This window comes from Drosophila rhopaloa, unplaced genomic scaffold (assembly GCF_018152115.1).
Source record: "Drosophila rhopaloa isolate 14029-0021.01 unplaced genomic scaffold, ASM1815211v1 contig_1, whole genome shotgun sequence".
NCBI lineage: Eukaryota > Metazoa > Arthropoda > Insecta > Diptera > Drosophilidae > Drosophila > Drosophila rhopaloa.
Genome location: NW_025334972.1, coordinates 12,402 through 30,046, shown reverse-complemented (window position 1 = coordinate 30,046; position 17,645 = coordinate 12,402). Strand labels below are relative to the sequence as shown.

The 17,645-nt window shown below is 41.4% G+C and overlaps 1 protein-coding gene across 1 annotated transcript; it reads right to left on the bottom strand.

Annotated features, from left to right (window-relative positions):
• Positions 1 to 1,136: 1,136 nt before the first annotated feature.
• LOC123036942 (trichohyalin-like) lies at positions 1,137 to 17,367 on the bottom strand. Its single transcript, XM_044457555.1, has 6 exons — positions 17,155 to 17,367; positions 14,346 to 14,858; positions 9,442 to 10,086; positions 6,632 to 7,144; positions 1,729 to 2,373; positions 1,137 to 1,196 (listed from the first exon to the last, which is right to left on the bottom strand). Exons 1-6 carry the CDS (start codon positions 17,365 to 17,367, stop codon positions 1,137 to 1,139), a joined length of 2,589 nt encoding a protein of 862 aa, XP_044313490.1.
• Positions 17,368 to 17,645: the final 278 nt, after the last annotated feature.

Genomic DNA, 17,645 nt, shown 5'->3' with positions numbered 1-17,645 from the left:
CATTTGAAATGGTCCTTAAAGCTTCCTTAATTTTTTTAAACAAAGTTTTATGATCTTCAATATTGACTTCGTTTTCTTCTATTGGATGCAAAATAAGCGTTTCGGGCATAGGAGGATATGGCATATTGAATCGGCAGAACTCCTGTCCGCGTAACTCTCTTAGGCAAGAAGCACTATGCTTGTGGCGTTGATACTGAATTACTTCTTGTAGTTCAGTATCGTCTCCATTTGTAGTAATAAACCTATCAATAAAGTTTATTACTTGCTCGGTATTTTCGTTGTCTTCGAGCTTAGGAGCACCAGCAAGCCAGTACATGCCATGAGAATGTGGAGATCCTCTGTGCTGGAACTCGATTCTCCAATAAAAATGAGAAAGATTGAATTCCCCAAAAATATCGGTTTTGAACAATTTCATTAATTGTCGCAACCTGTAATCGAAGTATCGAGAGCACGTCACTGGATCGGATCGGATTAACCGAGCCTTTTCGGAGCTGGAAAGAGCTGCCGCTTCTTCCTCGCTTATAGCCCTATTATCCAATAGGAGAGACAGGATAACTAAAAGTTCATTCCACTTAGTTTCAGCAGCGGAAAGGGTTATAAAAAACGTTGGCAGCCCAAATTGTCGAATCATGGCTATAACTTTTTTTTTCCAGCCTCCCAATGAGCTGGTGCAGACCGTAAGCCTTTCAGGATGTGGTAGCCATCATCATGTTGCACAAGACGGTCAACAAATGATACATCCCGCAGATTACCAGCGGTAACCGCTCCTGACTTTTTGCGTAAAGCAATTGAAATTGAATTTTGTATGCGCTGCATTTCGTAAAATTTATACATGTATAAAACTTTTGGAACTACAGCGCAACGACGGTCGTAAAAACGGATTTGGGATCTGGCTTTTTTCGCATAGGTTGTATTTCCTTTAAATATTTCTCCGCAAGAAATAGTTGGAAAGGAAAGTTCCTCTGCGTCTTCGTCAAGCGTTAAGCTTGTTGGCCGACGGCCTTCACCCGGTGCCAATGCAATGCGCTGAATTGCAGTATCATTATTTTCCAATAATGTTTCATGGCCTCCGGGATTTAAATTTTCTTCGAGCTCTGAAGCATTTTGGGAGTGGTGCTGCTGGTGAAGAAGTTGCTCTACTGCTTCGCGATCAGATTCGTCCGCAATAAAAGGAATATCATTAATTCCTTGAAGTTCTGTTAGCCATGATTCGTTTAGTGAAATGTTGTGCTTTCTGTAGAGCTCGGTACTTACTAAGTACCGTACAGCTTCAAGGACCCGAGCGGGTCGAATAGTTTCAGTCATGAAATTGTGAGCGTACTCTAGTCTCCTTTTTAAATGGACTTGGATGACATGGGTAGAGTCGAAAGAGCGTGGAAGCGCAGTCACAATATCGGGAACTGAAATTGGAACATTCACCACTGCCCCTCTGATTCCACATTGCCTTTCATAGCCGAGGGAAATAATCCTCATAAAAGGGATTCTCGGTGAAATAAGGCGTTCTTCGAGGCAGGTGAGTCCATTTAAGCACTCAGGTATTTCTGGGAAATCGAACCCATTAGAAAGGCAGAGTGATGGGAGCTTACCAAGAGAAATGGCACGACGACAAGTGTGGCAAAAGTTATATTTGCCGGACGGACTGGGAAATTTTCTTGACAAATAAAAGGCGTTGCCAACGTTTAGGAGAGGAAATTTAGAGGAGATAGCCAGGATTGATAATCCACTTACCTGCGAACGGAACCATGTTCCTCCACAGCAAATACAAATAGCCGTTGGGCCTTCCTTAATGTTCCTGTGGTACAGATCCCTCGCTGATGATCGAATCCTATTTCGCTGTTGTCCTCGTTCCCGTGCCAGTTCATCCTCCGAAAGTTGAGCTCTTGCGTCCATGTTTCTTTGCGACTGCCTTTGGGAGGCATCCAGTCGATTTTGTGAGTCCATCCTAAAGTTTAATAATCGATCCTCTGCCATTTGCCGAATTTGTTCTTCCCGAATCCTCCGCTGTTGTCGTGTTTCCCGGCGTTGTGATGTGTTTATCCGTTGCTCCTGTGATCTAGCGATGGGATTTCTCCTGGTTGCTCTCCTGTTATCGGCGTCCCTTTCCCGTTCTCGCTGCCTGTCTTCCATATCCCTTCGTCGCTGTCGGTGCTCTCCAGTGTTCCTTTCCTGTTCCCTTGCACGTTCCTCTGGGTCCTCGCGATGAGCAGCTCGTGCTGCGGCGTCCCGAATCCGCTCTGAAATTCGAAATTCGGGATTGTTCCTCCGAGTGGCATGGTCAGCAGTATTTTGCACCTGCTCTTGTCGCCGCTCCTCGGTGTCTTCTCGCCGAATAGTACGCGCTGCGGCGTCCCGAACCCGTTCAGGATTTCGGTACTCCGGAATAGTCCTCCGATTAGAGTGCTCAGCAGTGTTTCGCAACTGCTCTCGTCGTCGCTCCTCGGGGTCCTCTCGACGGATCGCGTGTGCATCCATGTCCCGGATCCGTTCAGGAATTCGAAACTCCGGAAAAGTCCTCCGAGTAGAGTGCTCAGCAGTGTTTCGCAACTGCTCTCGTCTTCGCTCCTCGGGGTCCTCTCGACGGATCGAATGTGCATCCATGTCCCGAATCCGCGGAACGCATTTCTGGGTTAGTCCTCCGAGACGCATGCTCAGCAGTGTTTCGCAACTGCTCTTGTCTTCGCTCCTCAGAGTTCTGTCGACGATTCGAATGTCTTGCAGCATCCTCAATACGCTCCGCAGAACGCATTTCTGGGTTAGTCCTCCGAGACGCATGCTCAGCAGTGTTTCGCAACTGCTCTTGTCTTCGCTCCTCAGAGTTCTGTCGACGATTCGAATGTCTTGCAGCATCCTCAATACGCTCCGCAGAACGCATTTCTGGGTTAGTCCTCCGAGACGCATGCTCAGCAGTGTTTCGCAACTGCTCTTGTCTTCGCTCCTCAGAGTCCTCCCGGCGATTTGAATGCGCTTGTGCGTCCCGAATTCGTTCAAGGTTGCGAACCCTTTCACTTCTTCTCCGCTGCGCGCGGGCAGTGGAATCCTGAGCACGACTTTCCTCCCGAAAGTTAGGGTTATTGTCGCGAACATTGGCGATATGTTGAGAGTTTCGAGCTCTTATTTGGGACGCATTCCGTTCATAGCGGGCTCTACTGCGACTTAAAGCAGCTTGGCGACGTTGCTCCTGTGACAAATGTGATACACGTGGCATTTTTTATAGTGCTGTATGAAAAAATAAAAATTATGAAATGATATATATATAAAATCACCTGCATGGAATGCCATTTTATGAGAATTTGAAAGTTATTAGTAAAATGTACTTACCAAAGTTTGTGTTTCGAATAGCACGCTATTACATTTAATTTTTATCACTTGTAAAAAATAATTTGTATCACTTGTAAAAAATAATTTTTATCACTTGTAAAAAATAATTTGTATCACTTGTAAAAAATAATTTGTATCACTTGTAAAAAATATTTTTGCACTTGTAACAGACAGAGTAACGTCGTCACTCGATAATTTTTTTCATTGACTGATCTACGGAATATAGGATTTCTAAATATATAGCCAAGTTAGGTAATATCCCAAATTAAAAAGAATTATCCCTAGATCCTTTAAAGGTTCCCTAGTTTGACCCTTTTAAAAAAGGCAATAAAAAATCATGTTTTTGTATGTACCTGTGCTACCTGTTGTGCAATTTAAATGTTATGAATAATTTTGGTCCTAGAAAAGGTATTACCTGATATTGTACAGTTACAAAGCCACTCATACCTGCGTTACCGGTTGCGAAGTTCAGGATCTTTGTACAATTCCTGCCCCTTGCACGTGTTCATTGAACCAATTGAACGTTTGCCAAATTTGACCTGTTTACCAAGTTATAATGGGATAATCCCGTGGATTTCTTTAAATAAAATGTCTCTGTTATCTAAAAAGTAATGGGTTGTAAACTAAAGCATGTAAACCCAGTCATAATTTGTATGACCGTTACTGCCCGTTACTGTCACTCCCTTGCATTATAAAAGTGGCTGAAAAAGGTAGATACGTTCAATTCAAATTTTGAAGAATATAATTTACAGAATATTCTGCAAGGGTATATCAACTTCGGCTCCGCCCGAAGTTAACTTTCCTTTCTTGTTTTTTATGAATTAGTTAAAACAAAGGATTGATGCTGGTTTCCGTGATATTTATTATGAATCCTCACATACTCAGCCCCCTCACCACGACAAGGTCTCAATCCACGAGAGGGAAATATTATAAAGCTTAATCTATATTGCACTTTATAAATAAAAAATTTATCACAATCTTTAAACAATAAATAATCTATTTCTATTTCACTTAAATATATACAATTCAAATAAATAAATAAGTTATTAAATTGATAAATAAATTAATAAAGAAATCTTAATATCTATACTTAAAAAAAATTCCATCATGATGACTATAGCTCGTTTTGTATGTAAGAGCAACAGCATTCCCCAGCTCACTTTCAGCAAAAATCCAATCAATTTGCGTCAAATGTTTCGTGGTTGCATAATTATTGATTGGAATTAGATTAAATTGATTTAAAGCTTCCTCAAGTCGATCAGTGGTTGTGGATCTGCAAATATTAAAATCTCCTAAAATAACCAATTTGCTATTATTTTCTAAGCTGCGTATCCTTTCTACGTCCGACATAACTTCATTACGAAATTGTGCTATAGGAAACGTTGGATTCCTATAAACAACAATGAAGGATGTATTAAGATATTTGAAGGCAATTGATTGGTATATAGTTCTTGAGCTCAAAGACTTATTTGTCTCAAACAAGAAAACTACATTTTCGCAATATTTTGTTTGGCATAAATCATAATTCCATTTTTGCCAATACCATTCAATCGATTGCTATCAATTCTTCTTATTATGTCGAAACCTTGTGAAGAAAAGTCTTCGCTGGGAAGAGTCCAAGTTTCGACAAAACAAAGAAAATTTGAACAACAAATAATAGGGTCGTTAAAAATATCTTCGCGATGGCTTCGAAGAGACTCAACGTTATGGTAATAAAGGGAGATGTCTTCGTTTCTGTTAACCACAAACTCATAATGCGTAGTCAAAAACTTTTCCTCTCTTAACTTTTTAAGTTCGTCTTGGACATTTTGAGCTCCAAATCTTGTTGGAGGAACAAAGTCGCCTAGAAGAAAAAGTCCTGATGCGCTAGTGGCTCTGCTGCATCCAACATACAACGAAGCTCGCTTGATGCCTCTTTTAAGATGCACGGCGACTTTGCTATATGTTGCTCCTTGGCTTTTGTGGATGGTAATAGCCTCAGCAGGAACAATTGGAAATTGTTTTCGGTCAACAGAAGCATGCTCCGATCTTCCACATTGAAAAACTCGAGAGGCTTTTACTATTGGAGTCCATTCGGGATCGGGACTATTCCGAACCTTTGATCTGGCGATAGTGCCAACCGTGGGTTCAAAAAATTTAATCCAAAGTCGCGTTACTAAATTTAAGCCATTCACTAAGCAATGGTCAATTAGCATCAGCTGACCAGTTGCTCCATTTACAAGTCCGTCACTTGTGTCTATATTGACGGTCACCATATATTTAGCAGTTGTTTTGAGATGAAGAACATATGGCAAACCCTGTGTTTCAGAGGTTTTCATATTTTGAGCATATCTTAACGTGTTTTCCCTGTTTCGTGTAGATATGTTCGCAGTTTTCACTGTATCAACAGCAGTGGAAACCAATTCTTCCGTCCCAATTTGCGCTAGTTTTAGGGAATTGTAATTATTAACTTCTTCGTTAGAAGAAAATAAATGAATGGCATCATCAGGAACTTCGCTGGGTGAAACCACTCTTTGTTTAAGGAGCTCTATATCTGCTATTGTCATGCAAGCCTCAGATAAATGATTTAGGGCTTGAGCAAATGCATGGTCGCCTCTTTGGCGCATTATTTCTGTGAGCTCAAAATACTTAAAGTTGTTCCATAAGCTATTTCCTGCTAAAACGCTATAAGGATTAATTGTCCTCTCCGAAAATATCCAACTGTCTCCAACTGGGGAAAGCTGCTTTAGATCTCCAAAAACTATAATTGATTTTCCACCAAAACTTAAGTCAGGGCTTCGGAATATTTGACGAAGCCGTTGATCCAAAAATGAAAGCATTTTAGAACCAACCATAGAAATTTCATCAATTATAATCAGTTGGAGATCAATCAACTTGCAATGAATTGTATTTAAACTATCATTGCTTAAAGGTCTTAAGGGACCTGAAGCCTGATTAATTGGAAGAGAAAACACTGAATGTAGAGTCAGTCCTCCAATTCCAAAAGCAGCTTTTCCAGTCGGAGCACATAATAAAACCTTTGCTGAATCCGTAGCACCAGGAAGCTTATTTGCTCGCCAAGTCACAGACTGATAGATGGTAGAAATCAGTCTGCTTTTTCCTACACCGGCCCCTCCACCAACATATTCGTAAAACATATTTTTACTAACAACATTATGCATCACATGTGCATAATATAGTCTTTGTTTGTAATTAAGGGACCGAGTTAGCGAGCAAAGGTCATCATTGGAAACTAACGGGGGAGTCTAATTAATTGAAGTTCGCCGTCTTCTTCAGGGTTGTTTATCGCATTGTCCTCCTGAAGAATATTTACGTTCCGCTCTATATTTGGTACAGCCAAAGCTCTAAACTCTTCGTCTAAAAATTGTGAGGCAGGTTCTTCCGCATCAGGAGCATTATCTCCCCTATCCTCTTGCAAATCTTCCAGAACTCTTTCTAACTCCATATCATCAAACACATCATAGTTCCTTTTCATTATCTTAATGGCTTCATGGTTTACTCGGAATGTGTTTTCAATGTCGTTGGAAAGAAGTTCAGCTTCTTCATTTCGCCAAGGATAGAAGAGCATTAAATGCTCTCGGAAATAATCGCAAGGTGAAGAGTTTATGCTAAAGCGAACCCACCTTAGAATCAGGGGATGCCTACGTTTCTTAACGCAACCAGACCCATCCATCAGTGGATAACTTTGCTCAGCAACTTCATCTTCGTCATCTACCTCCACATCATTTGCTTCATCATAGTCTTCCCTATGATTAGCGGCAGATCGTGCAATCCGCTTGACAAATCTGTACCAAGCTGCGAAATCTGCTAAACAAATTCCTTCCAACTGCTCATGCCTTTGCACATATCGGTCAAGAATATTACGCTCAAAAATATCCACCGAGTTGTTTGGAAGTCGCTCTAATTCTTCATTTGAGCGAGCCAATCGAACTCGTTTGTCTGGATGGCAAGTGTTTACAAAAATAGTACCTTCACTTGCCTCCGACATATGCAGACCCAAAATATTGTAAGCTGCTTCTTGGGCCGATATTTCTGTTGCGTTAATAAACTTATTCCCTAGGTGCTGTAATTTCCTTTTAATAGAAATATTCCCATGGCTTATTTCTGCCATGGCTTCACGGAGCAACTGCGATACGCCTCTGTTTGATTTGTTTATGTAGTTAATGATATAACTACAACAGGCGTACGCATCTAGGATAAATTGAATATCCATATTAGCTCTGTGCAAGCCTAGAATATCTCTATTATAAGCATTGAGCAGTCGGTCGGAGAATTGTCTGCGAAGAAAAATTTGTGGCTTTTTTAAGCTGGAACGTAAGGCTAGCTTGTAGGCTTCAAAATTAGTTTCAAGGTGGGACAGAAAATGATCAAAATTGTTAAATAAAGCTGCGTCTTCATTTGAAATGGTCCTTAAAGCTTCCTTAATTTTTTTAAACAAAGTTTTATGATCTTCAATATTGACTTCGTTTTCTTCTATTGGATGCAAAATAAGCGTTTCGGGCATAGGAGGATATGGCATATTGAATCGGCAGAACTCCTGTCCGCGTAACTCTCTTAGGCAAGAAGCACTATGCTTGTGGCGTTGATACTGAATTACTTCTTGTAGTTCAGTATCGTCTCCATTTGTAGTAATAAACCTATCAATAAAGTTTATTACTTGCTCGGTATTTTCGTTGTCTTCGAGCTTAGGAGCACCAGCAAGCCAGTACATGCCATGAGAATGTGGAGATCCTCTGTGCTGGAACTCGATTCTCCAATAAAAATGAGAAAGATTGAATTCCCCAAAAATATCGGTTTTGAACAATTTCATTAATTGTCGCAACCTGTAATCGAAGTATCGAGAGCACGTCACTGGATCGGATCGGATTAACCGAGCATTTTCGGAGCTGGAAAGAGCTGCCGCTTCTTCCTCGCTTATAGCCCTATTATCCAATAGGAGAGACAGGATAACTAAAAGTTCATTCCACTTAGTTTCAGCAGCGGAAAGGGTTATAAAAAACGTTGGCAGCCCAAATTGTCGAATCATGGCTATAACTTTTTTTTTCTCAGCCTCCCAATGAGCTGGTGCAGACCGTAAGCCTTTCAGGATGTGGTAGCCATCATCATGTTGCACAAGACGGTCAACAAATGATACATCCCGCAGATTACCAGCGGTAACCGCTCCTGACTTTTTGCGTAAAGCAATTGAAATTGAATTTTGTATGCGCTGCATTTCGTAAAATTTATACATGTATAAAACTTTTGGAACTACAGCGCAACGACGGTCGTAAAAACGGATTTGGGATCTGGCTTTTTCGCATAGGTTGTATTTCCTTTAAATATTTCTCCGCAAGAAATAGTTGGAAAGGAAAGTTCCTCTGCGTCTTCGTCAAGCGTTAAGCTTGTTGGCCGACGGCCTTCACCCGGTGCCAATGCAATGCGCTGAATTGCAGTATCATTATTTTCCAATAATGTTTCATGGCCTCCGGGATTTAAATTTTCTTCGAGCTCTGAAGCATTTTGGGAGTGGTGCTGCTGGTGAAGAAGTTGCTCTACTGCTTCGCGATCAGATTCGTCCGCAATAAAAGGAATATCATTAATTCCTTGAAGTTCTGTTAGCCATGATTCGTTTAGTGAAATGTTGTGCTTTCTGTAGAGCTCGGTACTTACTAAGTACCGTACAGCTTCAAGGACCCGAGCGGGTCGAATAGTTTCAGTCATGAAATTGTGAGCGTACTCTAGTCTCCTTTTTAAATGGACTTGGATGACATGGGTAGAGTCGAAAGAGCGTGGAAGCGCAGTCACAATATCGGGAACTGAAATTGGAACATTCACCACTGCCCCTCTGATTCCACATTGCCTTTCATAGCCGAGGGAAATAATCCTCATAAAAGGGATTCTCGGTGAAATAAGGCGTTCTTCGAGGCAGGTGAGTCCATTTAAGCACTCAGGTATTTCTGGGAAATCGAACCCATTAGAAAGGCAGAGTGATGGGAGCTTACCAAGAGAAATGGCACGACGACAAGTGTGGCAAAAGTTATATTTGCCGGACGGACTGGGAAATTTTCTTGACAAATAAAAGGCGTTGCCAACGTTTAGGAGAGGAAATTTAGAGGAGATAGCCAGGATTGATAATCCACTTACCTGCGAACGGAACCATGTTCCTCCACAGCAAATACAAATAGCCGTTGGGCCTTCCTTAATGTTCCTGTGGTACAGATCCCTCGCTGATGATCGAATCCTATTTCGCTGTTGTCCTCGTTCCCGTGCCAGTTCATCCTCCGAAAGTTGAGCTCTTGCGTCCATGTTTCTTTGCGACTGCCTTTGGGAGGCATCCAGTCGATTTTGTGAGTCCATCCTAAAGTTTAATAATCGATCCTCTGCCATTTGCCGAATTTGTTCTTCCCGAATCCTCCGCTGTTGTCGTGTTTCCCGGCGTTGTGATGTGTTTATCCGTTGCTCCTGTGATCTAGCGATGGGATTTCTCCTGGTTGCTCTCCTGTTATCGGCGTCCCTTTCCCGTTCTCGCTGCCTGTCTTCCATATCCCTTCGTCGCTGTCGGTGCTCTCCAGTGTTCCTTTCCTGTTCCCTTGCACGTTCCTCTGGGTCCTCGCGATGAGCAGCTCGTGCTGCGGCGTCCCGAATCCGCTCTGAAATTCGAAATTCGGGATTGTTCCTCCGAGTGGCATGGTCAGCAGTATTTTGCACCTGCTCTTGTCGCCGCTCCTCGGTGTCTTCTCGCCGAATAGTACGCGCTGCGGCGTCCCGAACCCGTTCAGGATTTCGGTACTCCGGAATAGTCCTCCGATTAGAGTGCTCAGCAGTGTTTCGCAACTGCTCTCGTCGTCGCTCCTCGGGGTCCTCTCGACGGATCGCGTGTGCATCCATGTCCCGGATCCGTTCAGGAATTCGAAACTCCGGAAAAGTCCTCCGAGTAGAGTGCTCAGCAGTGTTTCGCAACTGCTCTCGTCTTCGCTCCTCGGGGTCCTCTCGACGGATCGAATGTGCATCCATGTCCCGAATCCGCGGAACGCATTTCTGGGTTAGTCCTCCGAGACGCATGCTCAGCAGTGTTTCGCAACTGCTCTTGTCTTCGCTCCTCAGAGTTCTGTCGACGATTCGAATGTCTTGCAGCATCCTCAATACGCTCCGCAGAACGCATTTCTGGGTTAGTCCTCCGAGACGCATGCTCAGCAGTGTTTCGCAACTGCTCTTGTCTTCGCTCCTCAGAGTTCTGTCGACGATTCGAATGTCTTGCAGCATCCTCAATACGCTCCGCAGAACGCATTTCTGGGTTAGTCCTCCGAGACGCATGCTCAGCAGTGTTTCGCAACTGCTCTTGTCTTCGCTCCTCAGAGTCCTCCCGGCGATTTGAATGCGCTTGTGCGTCCCGAATTCGTTCAAGGTTGCGAACCCTTTCACTTCTTCTCCGCTGCGCGCGGGCAGTGGAATCCTGAGCACGACTTTCCTCCCGAAAGTTAGGGTTATTGTCGCGAACATTGGCGATATGTTGAGAGTTTCGAGCTCTTATTTGGGACGCATTCCGTTCATAGCGGGCTCTACTGCGACTTAAAGCAGCTTGGCGACGTTGCTCCTGTGACAAATGTGATACACGTGGCATTTTTTATAGTGCTGTATGAAAAAATAAAAATTATGAAATGATATATATATAAAATCACCTGCATGGAATGCCATTTTATGAGAATTTGAAAGTTATTAGTAAAATGTACTTACCAAAGTTTGTGTTTCGAATAGCACGCTATTACATTTAATTTTTATCACTTGTAAAAAATAATTTGTATCACTTGTAAAAAATAATTTTTATCACTTGTAAAAAATAATTTGTATCACTTGTAAAAAATAATTTGTATCACTTGTAAAAAATATTTTTGCACTTGTAACAGACAGAGTAACGTCGTCACTCGATAATTTTTTTTATTGACTGATCTACGGAATATAGGATTTCTAAATATATAGCCAAGTTAGGTAATATCCCAAATTAAAAAGAATTATCCCTAGATCCTTTAAAGGTTCCCTAGTTTGACCCTTTTAAAAAAGGCAATAAAAAATCATGTTTTTGTATGTACCTGTGCTACCTGTTGTGCAATTTAAATGTTATGAATAATTTTGGTCCTAGAAAAGGTATTACCTGATATTGTACAGTTACAAAGCCACTCATACCTGCGTTACCGGTTGCGAAGTTCAGGATCTTTGTACAATTCCTGCCCCTTGCACGTGTTCATTGAACCAATTGAACGTTTGCCAAATTTGACCTGTTTACCAAGTTATAATGGGATAATCCCGTGGATTTCTTTAAATAAAATGTCTCTGTTATCTAAAAAGTAATGGGTTGTAAACTAAAGCATGTAAACCCAGTCATAATTTGTATGACCGTTACTGCCCGTTACTGTCACTCCCTTGCATTATAAAAGTGGCTGAAAAAGGTAGATACGTTCAATTCAAATTTTGAAGAATATAATTTACAGAATATTCTGCAAGGGTATATCAACTTCGGCTCCGCCCGAAGTTAACTTTCCTTTCTTGTTTTTTATGAATTAGTTAAAACAAAGGATTGATGCTGGTTTCCGTGATATTTATTATGAATCCTCACATACTCAGCCCCCTCACCACGACAAGGTCTCAATCCACGAGAGGGAAATATTATAAAGCTTAATCTATATTGCACTTTATAAATAAAAAATTTATCACAATCTTTAAACAATAAATAATCTATTTCTATTTCACTTAAATATATACAATTCAAATAAATAAATAAGTTATTAAATTGATAAATAAATTAATAAAGAAATCTTAATATCTATACTTAAAAAAAATTCCATCATGATGACTATAGCTCGTTTTGTATGTAAGAGCAACAGCATTCCCCAGCTCACTTTCAGCAAAAATCCAATCAATTTGCGTCAAATGTTTCGTGGTTGCATAATTATTGATTGGAATTAGATTAAATTGATTTAAAGCTTCCTCAAGTCGATCAGTGGTTGTGGATCTGCAAATATTAAAATCTCCTAAAATAACCAATTTGCTATTATTTTCTAAGCTGCGTATCCTTTCTACGTCCGACATAACTTCATTACGAAATTGTGCTATAGGAAACGTTGGATTCCTATAAACAACAATGAAGGATGTATTAAGATATTTGAAGGCAATTGATTGGTATATAGTTCTTGAGCTCAAAGACTTATTTGTCTCAAACAAGAAAACTACATTTTCGGCAATATTTTGTTTGGCATAAATCATAATTCCATTTTTGCCAATACCATTCAATCGATTGCTATCAATTCTTCTTATTATGTCGAAACCTTGTGAAGAAAAGTCTTCGCTGGGAAGAGTCCAAGTTTCGACAAAACAAAGAAAATTTGAACAACAAATAATAGGGTCGTTAAAAATATCTTCGCGATGGCTTCGAAGAGACTCAACGTTATGGTAATAAAGGGAGATGTCTTCGTTTCTGTTAACCACAAACTCATAATGCGTAGTCAAAAACTTTTCCTCTCTTAACTTTTTAAGTTCGTCTTGGACATTTTGAGCTCCAAATCTTGTTGGAGGAACAAAGTCGCCTAGAAGAAAAAGTCCTGATGCGCTAGTGGCTCTGCTGCATCCAACATACAACGAAGCTCGCTTGATGCCTCTTTTAAGATGCACGGCGACTTTGCTATATGTTGCTCCTTGGCTTTTGTGGATGGTAATAGCCTCAGCAGGAACAATTGGAAATTGTTTTCGGTCAACAGAAGCATGCTCCGATCTTCCACATTGAAAAACTCGAGAGGCTTTTACTATTGGAGTCCATTCGGGATCGGGACTATTCCGAACCTTTGATCTGGCGATAGTGCCAACCGTGGGTTCAAAAAATTTAATCCAAAGTCGCGTTACTAAATTTAAGCCATTCACTAAGCAATGGTCAATTAGCATCAGCTGACCAGTTGCTCCATTTACAAGTCCGTCACTTGTGTCTATATTGACGGTCACCATATATTTAGCAGTTGTTTTGAGATGAAGAACATATGGCAAACCCTGTGTTTCAGAGGTTTTCATATTTTGAGCATATCTTAACGTGTTTTCCCTGTTTCGTGTAGATATGTTCGCAGTTTTCACTGTATCAACAGCAGTGGAAACCAATTCTTCCGTCCCAATTTGCGCTAGTTTTAGGGAATTGTAATTATTAACTTCTTCGTTAGAAGAAAATAAATGAATGGCATCATCAGGAACTTCGCTGGGTGAAACCACTCTTTGTTTAAGGAGCTCTATATCTGCTATTGTCATGCAAGCCTCAGATAAATGATTTAGGGCTTGAGCAAATGCATGGTCGCCTCTTTGGCGCATTATTTCTGTGAGCTCAAAATACTTAAAGTTGTTCCATAAGCTATTTCCTGCTAAAACGCTATAAGGATTAATTGTCCTCTCCGAAAATATCCAACTGTCTCCAACTGGGGAAAGCTGCTTTAGATCTCCAAAAACTATAATTGATTTTCCACCAAAACTTAAGTCAGGGCTTCGGAATATTTGACGAAGCCGTTGATCCAAAAATGAAAGCATTTTAGAACCAACCATAGAAATTTCATCAATTATAATCAGTTGGAGATCAATCAACTTGCAATGAATTGTATTTAAACTATCATTGCTTAAAGGTCTTAAGGGACCTGAAGCCTGATTAATTGGAAGAGAAAACACTGAATGTAGAGTCAGTCCTCCAATTCCAAAAGCAGCTTTTCCAGTCGGAGCACATAATAAAACCTTTGCTGAATCCGTAGCACCAGGAAGCTTATTTGCTCGCCAAGTCACAGACTGATAGATGGTAGAAATCAGTCTGCTTTTTCCTACACCGGCCCCTCCACCAACATATTCGTAAAACATATTTTTACTAACAACATTATGCATCACATGTGCATAATATAGTCTTTGTTTGTAATTAAGGGACCGAGTTAGCGAGCAAAGGTCATCATTGGAAACTAACGGGGGAGTCTAATTAATTGAAGTTCGCCGTCTTCTTCAGGGTTGTTTATCGCATTGTCCTCCTGAAGAATATTTACGTTCCGCTCTATATTTGGTACAGCCAAAGCTCTAAACTCTTCGTCTAAAAATTGTGAGGCAGGTTCTTCCGCATCAGGAGCATTATCTCCCCTATCCTCTTGCAAATCTTCCAGAACTCTTTCTAACTCCATATCATCAAACACATCATAGTTCCTTTTCATTATCTTAATGGCTTCATGGTTTACTCGGAATGTGTTTTCAATGTCGTTGGAAAGAAGTTCAGCTTCTTCATTTCGCCAAGGATAGAAGAGCATTAAATGCTCTCGGAAATAATCGCAAGGTGAAGAGTTTATGCTAAAGCGAACCCACCTTAGAATCAGGGGATGCCTACGTTTCTTAACGCAACCAGACCCATCCATCAGTGGATAACTTTGCTCAGCAACTTCATCTTCGTCATCTACCTCCACATCATTTGCTTCATCATAGTCTTCCCTATGATTAGCGGCAGATCGTGCAATCCGCTTGACAAATCTGTACCAAGCTGCGAAATCTGCTAAACAAATTCCTTCCAACTGCTCATGCCTTTGCACATATCGGTCAAGAATATTACGCTCAAAAATATCCACCGAGTTGTTTGGAAGTCGCTCTAATTCTTCATTTGAGCGAGCCAATCGAACTCGTTTGTCTGGATGGCAAGTGTTTACAAAAATAGTACCTTCACTTGCCTCCGACATATGCAGACCCAAAATATTGTAAGCTGCTTCTTGGGCCGATATTTCTGTTGCGTTAATAAACTTATTCCCTAGGTGCTGTAATTTCCTTTTAATAGAAATATTCCCATGGCTTATTTCTGCCATGGCTTCACGGAGCAACTGCGATACGCCTCTGTTTGATTTGTTTATGTAGTTAATGATATAACTACAACAGGCGTACGCATCTAGGATAAATTGAATATCCATATTAGCTCTGTGCAAGCCTAGAATATCTCTATTATAAGCATTGAGCAGTCGGTCGGAGAATTGTCTGCGAAGAAAAATTTGTGGCTTTTTTAAGCTGGAACGTAAGGCTAGCTTGTAGGCTTCAAAATTAGTTTCAAGGTGGGACAGAAAATGATCAAAATTGTTAAATAAAGCTGCGTCTTCATTTGAAATGGTCCTTAAAGCTTCCTTAATTTTTTTAAATAAAGTTTTATGATCTTCAATATTGACTTCGTTTTCTTCTATTGGATGCAAAATAAGCGTTTCGGGCATAGGAGGATATGGCATATTGAATCGGCAGAACTCCTGTCCGCGTAACTCTCTTAGGCAAGAAGCACTATGCTTGTGGCGTTGATACTGAATTACTTCTTGTAGTTCAGTATCGTCTCCATTTGTAGTAATAAACCTATCAATAAAGTTTATTACTTGCTCGGTATTTTCGTTGTCTTCGAGCTTAGGAGCACCAGCAAGCCAGTACATGCCATGAGAATGTGGAGATCCTCTGTGCTGGAACTCGATTCTCCAATAAAAATGAGAAAGATTGAATTCCCCAAAAATATCGGTTTTGAACAATTTCATTAATTGTCGCAACCTGTAATCGAAGTATCGAGAGCACGTCACTGGATCGGATCGGATTAACCGAGCCTTTTCGGAGCTGGAAAGAGCTGCCGCTTCTTCCTCGCTTATAGCCCTATTATCCAATAGGAGAGACAGGATAACTAAAAGTTCATTCCACTTAGTTTCAGCAGCGGAAAGGGTTATAAAAAACGTTGGCAGCCCAAATTGTCGAATCATGGCTATAACTTTTTTTTCTCAGCCTCCCAATGAGCTGGTGCAGACCGTAAGACTTTCAGGATGTGGTAGCCATCATCATGTTGCACAAGACGGTCAACAAATGATACATCCCGCAGATTACCAGCGGTAACCGCTCCTGACTTTTTGCGTAAAGCAATTGAAATTGAATTTTGTATGCGCTGCATTTCGTAAAATTTATACATGTATAAAACTTTTGGAACTACAGCGCAACGACGGTCGTAAAAACGGATTTGGGATCTGGCTTTTTCGCATAGGTTGTATTTCCTTTAAATATTTCTCCGCAAGAAATAGTTGGAAAGGAAAGTTCCTCTGCGTCTTCGTCAAGCGTTAAGCTTGTTGGCCGACGGCCTTCACCCGGTGCCAATGCAATGCGCTGAATTGCAGTATCATTATTTTCCAATAATGTTTCATGGCCTCCGGGATTTAAATTTTCTTCGAGCTCTGAAGCATTTTGGGAGTGGTGCTGCTGGTGAAGAAGTTGCTCTACTGCTTCGCGATCAGATTCGTCCGCAATAAAAGGAATATCATTAATTCCTTGAAGTTCTGTTAGCCATGATTCGTTTAGTGAAATGTTGTGCTTTCTGTAGAGCTCGGTACTTACTAAGTACCGTACAGCTTCAAGGACCCGAGCGGGTCGAATAGTTTCAGTCATGAAATTGTGAGCGTACTCTAGTCTCCTTTTTAAATGGACTTGGATGACATGGGTAGAGTCGAAAGAGCGTGGAAGCGCAGTCACAATATCGGGAACTGAAATTGGAACATTCACCACTGCCCCTCTGATTCCACATTGCCTTTCATAGCCGAGGGAAATAATCCTCATAAAAGGGATTCTCGGTGAAATAAGGCGTTCTTCGAGGCAGGTGAGTCCATTTAAGCACTCAGGTATTTCTGGGAAATCGAACCCATTAGAAAGGCAGAGTGATGGGAGCTTACCAAGAGAAATGGCACGACGACAAGTGTGGCAAAAGTTATATTTGCCGGACGGACTGGGAAATTTTCTTGACAAATAAAAGGCGTTGCCAACGTTTAGGAGAGGAAATTTAGAGGAGATAGCCAGGATTGATAATCCACTTACCTGCGAACGGAACCATGTTCCTCCACAGCAAATACAAATAGCCGTTGGGCCTTCCTTAATGTTCCTGTGGTACAGATCCCTCGCTGATGATCGAATCCTATTTCGCTGTTGTCCTCGTTCCCGTGCCAGTTCATCCTCCGAAAGTTGAGCTCTTGCGTCCATGTTTCTTTGCGACTGCCTTTGGGAGGCATCCAGTCGATTTTGTGAGTCCATCCTAAAGTTTAATAATCGATCCTCTGCCATTTGCCGAATTTGTTCTTCCCGAACTGCGCTGTTGTCGTGTTTCCCGGCGTTGTGATGTGTTTATCCGTTGCTCCTGTGATCTAGCGATGGGATTTCTCCTGGTTGCTCTCCTGTTATCGGCGTCCCTTTCCCGTTCTCGCTGCCTGTCTTCCACATCCCTTCGTCGCTGTCGGTGCTCTCCAGTGTTCCTTTCCTGTTCCCTTGCACGTTCCTCTGGGTCCTCGCGATGAGCAGCTCGTGCTGCGGCG